The sequence below is a fragment of the Eurypyga helias genome, unplaced genomic scaffold (genome assembly GCF_000690775.1).
Source record: "Eurypyga helias isolate BGI_N326 unplaced genomic scaffold, ASM69077v1 scaffold22937, whole genome shotgun sequence".
In the NCBI taxonomy this organism is placed as follows: domain Eukaryota; kingdom Metazoa; phylum Chordata; class Aves; order Eurypygiformes; family Eurypygidae; genus Eurypyga; species Eurypyga helias.
Window position 1 is genome coordinate 10,910 of NW_010260124.1, and position 1,090 is coordinate 11,999.

At 57.0% G+C, this 1,090-nt stretch overlaps 1 protein-coding gene across 1 annotated transcript in view; it reads right to left on the reverse strand.

Moving 5' to 3' along the window:
* LOC104512093 (chromodomain-helicase-DNA-binding protein 5-like) overlaps nucleotides 1–576 on the reverse strand; it is a gene marked incomplete at both ends in the record, with an annotated part of 11,341 nt that extends 10,765 nt beyond the window's left edge. Inside the window, one exon of the mRNA XM_010154945.1 lies at nucleotides 445–576. Within this exon, the coding sequence (XP_010153247.1) occupies nucleotides 445–576 (132 nt within the window). The remainder of the gene's footprint in view (nucleotides 1–444) is intronic.
* Nucleotides 577–1,090: the final 514 nt, after the last annotated feature.

The following is a 1,090-nucleotide window of genomic DNA, read 5'->3' on the forward strand; positions in this document are numbered from 1 at the left end:
CTAGTGGAAGGTGTCCCTGCCCATGGCAGGGGGTGGGACTGGGTGGGCTTTAAGGTCCCTTCCCACCCAAACTATTCCATAATTTTGTGTTACATTTTCTCCTCCCAGCATTCCACACAACACCATCCACAAGGAATAACAGCAATCTCCTCAGAACATCATGGTTTTCCCCCAAAACAGACCGGCAGCAGTGCCCCAGAGCCACCCTGAAGCGCAATGAGACCACAGACACCCCGGCAGTGTAAAGACAAGGAAAGGGAAGCACAGGCTGGAAAACAGATTCCCCAGCAGACCGGAGCTGACATTTCAGGAGGCCCAGCTCCCGGAAGTGCTTGGTGCCGGTGTGCCCAAAAAGGGGACGCCGGTGGGTCTCCGCTGGTCCCAAGGGACTGCGCAGGCTGCCCCAGCTCTGCCCGCGCATCCCCTCGCCCAGCTGGCTCCTACCTGTGGTTCCAGTAGAGGTGTTTGAGGTTTTCGTAGTAGGGGATGTCTATCTCGTCCATCTCCCATGTGCACTGGTCGTAGGGCAGGTCTTTCCACTTGATCAAGTAGTGGATGTCTCCCTTTTTATCAAAGCTGTAAGCAGGGCACAAAAAGCCTCTCAGCCGGGTGGTAATCACCACGGGAAGAGGCTGCCCACATCCTGCTTCCGTAAGCCCGGGCGCTTCACCCTCTGCTTGTAGCTACAGCGCCCAGGCCACGGCAGCACAACACCACGCACTGACGCTTCACGGCGATCGACGCACCACGTGTTCGTATCGTTAAGCTTCAGAGGCTGCTCGTCCCTTCCACAGAACCACCTCGTATTCCTGGTTTTACCAGGAATGGGTCACACCAGCACTCACCCTCTTTTTCCTGCAGCATCCAGCACTCTCCTCACACCAAAGAGTGAATGAACGTGCTACCCAGTCGGATTACATGCCCACGGGGAAACCTCCGCCCGCCTAATGGGCAACTAAAGCTCCCTGAAAACTAGCCAGGTGGCTTGCTGCCAAGTGGCCTTCCAGCCAAGCTCCGCCTGAAACGGAAACGCCGCGAAGAGCCGCTCGATGCAAACCCCTTGCGCAGCACATTTCCTAGGCGGGGAGTT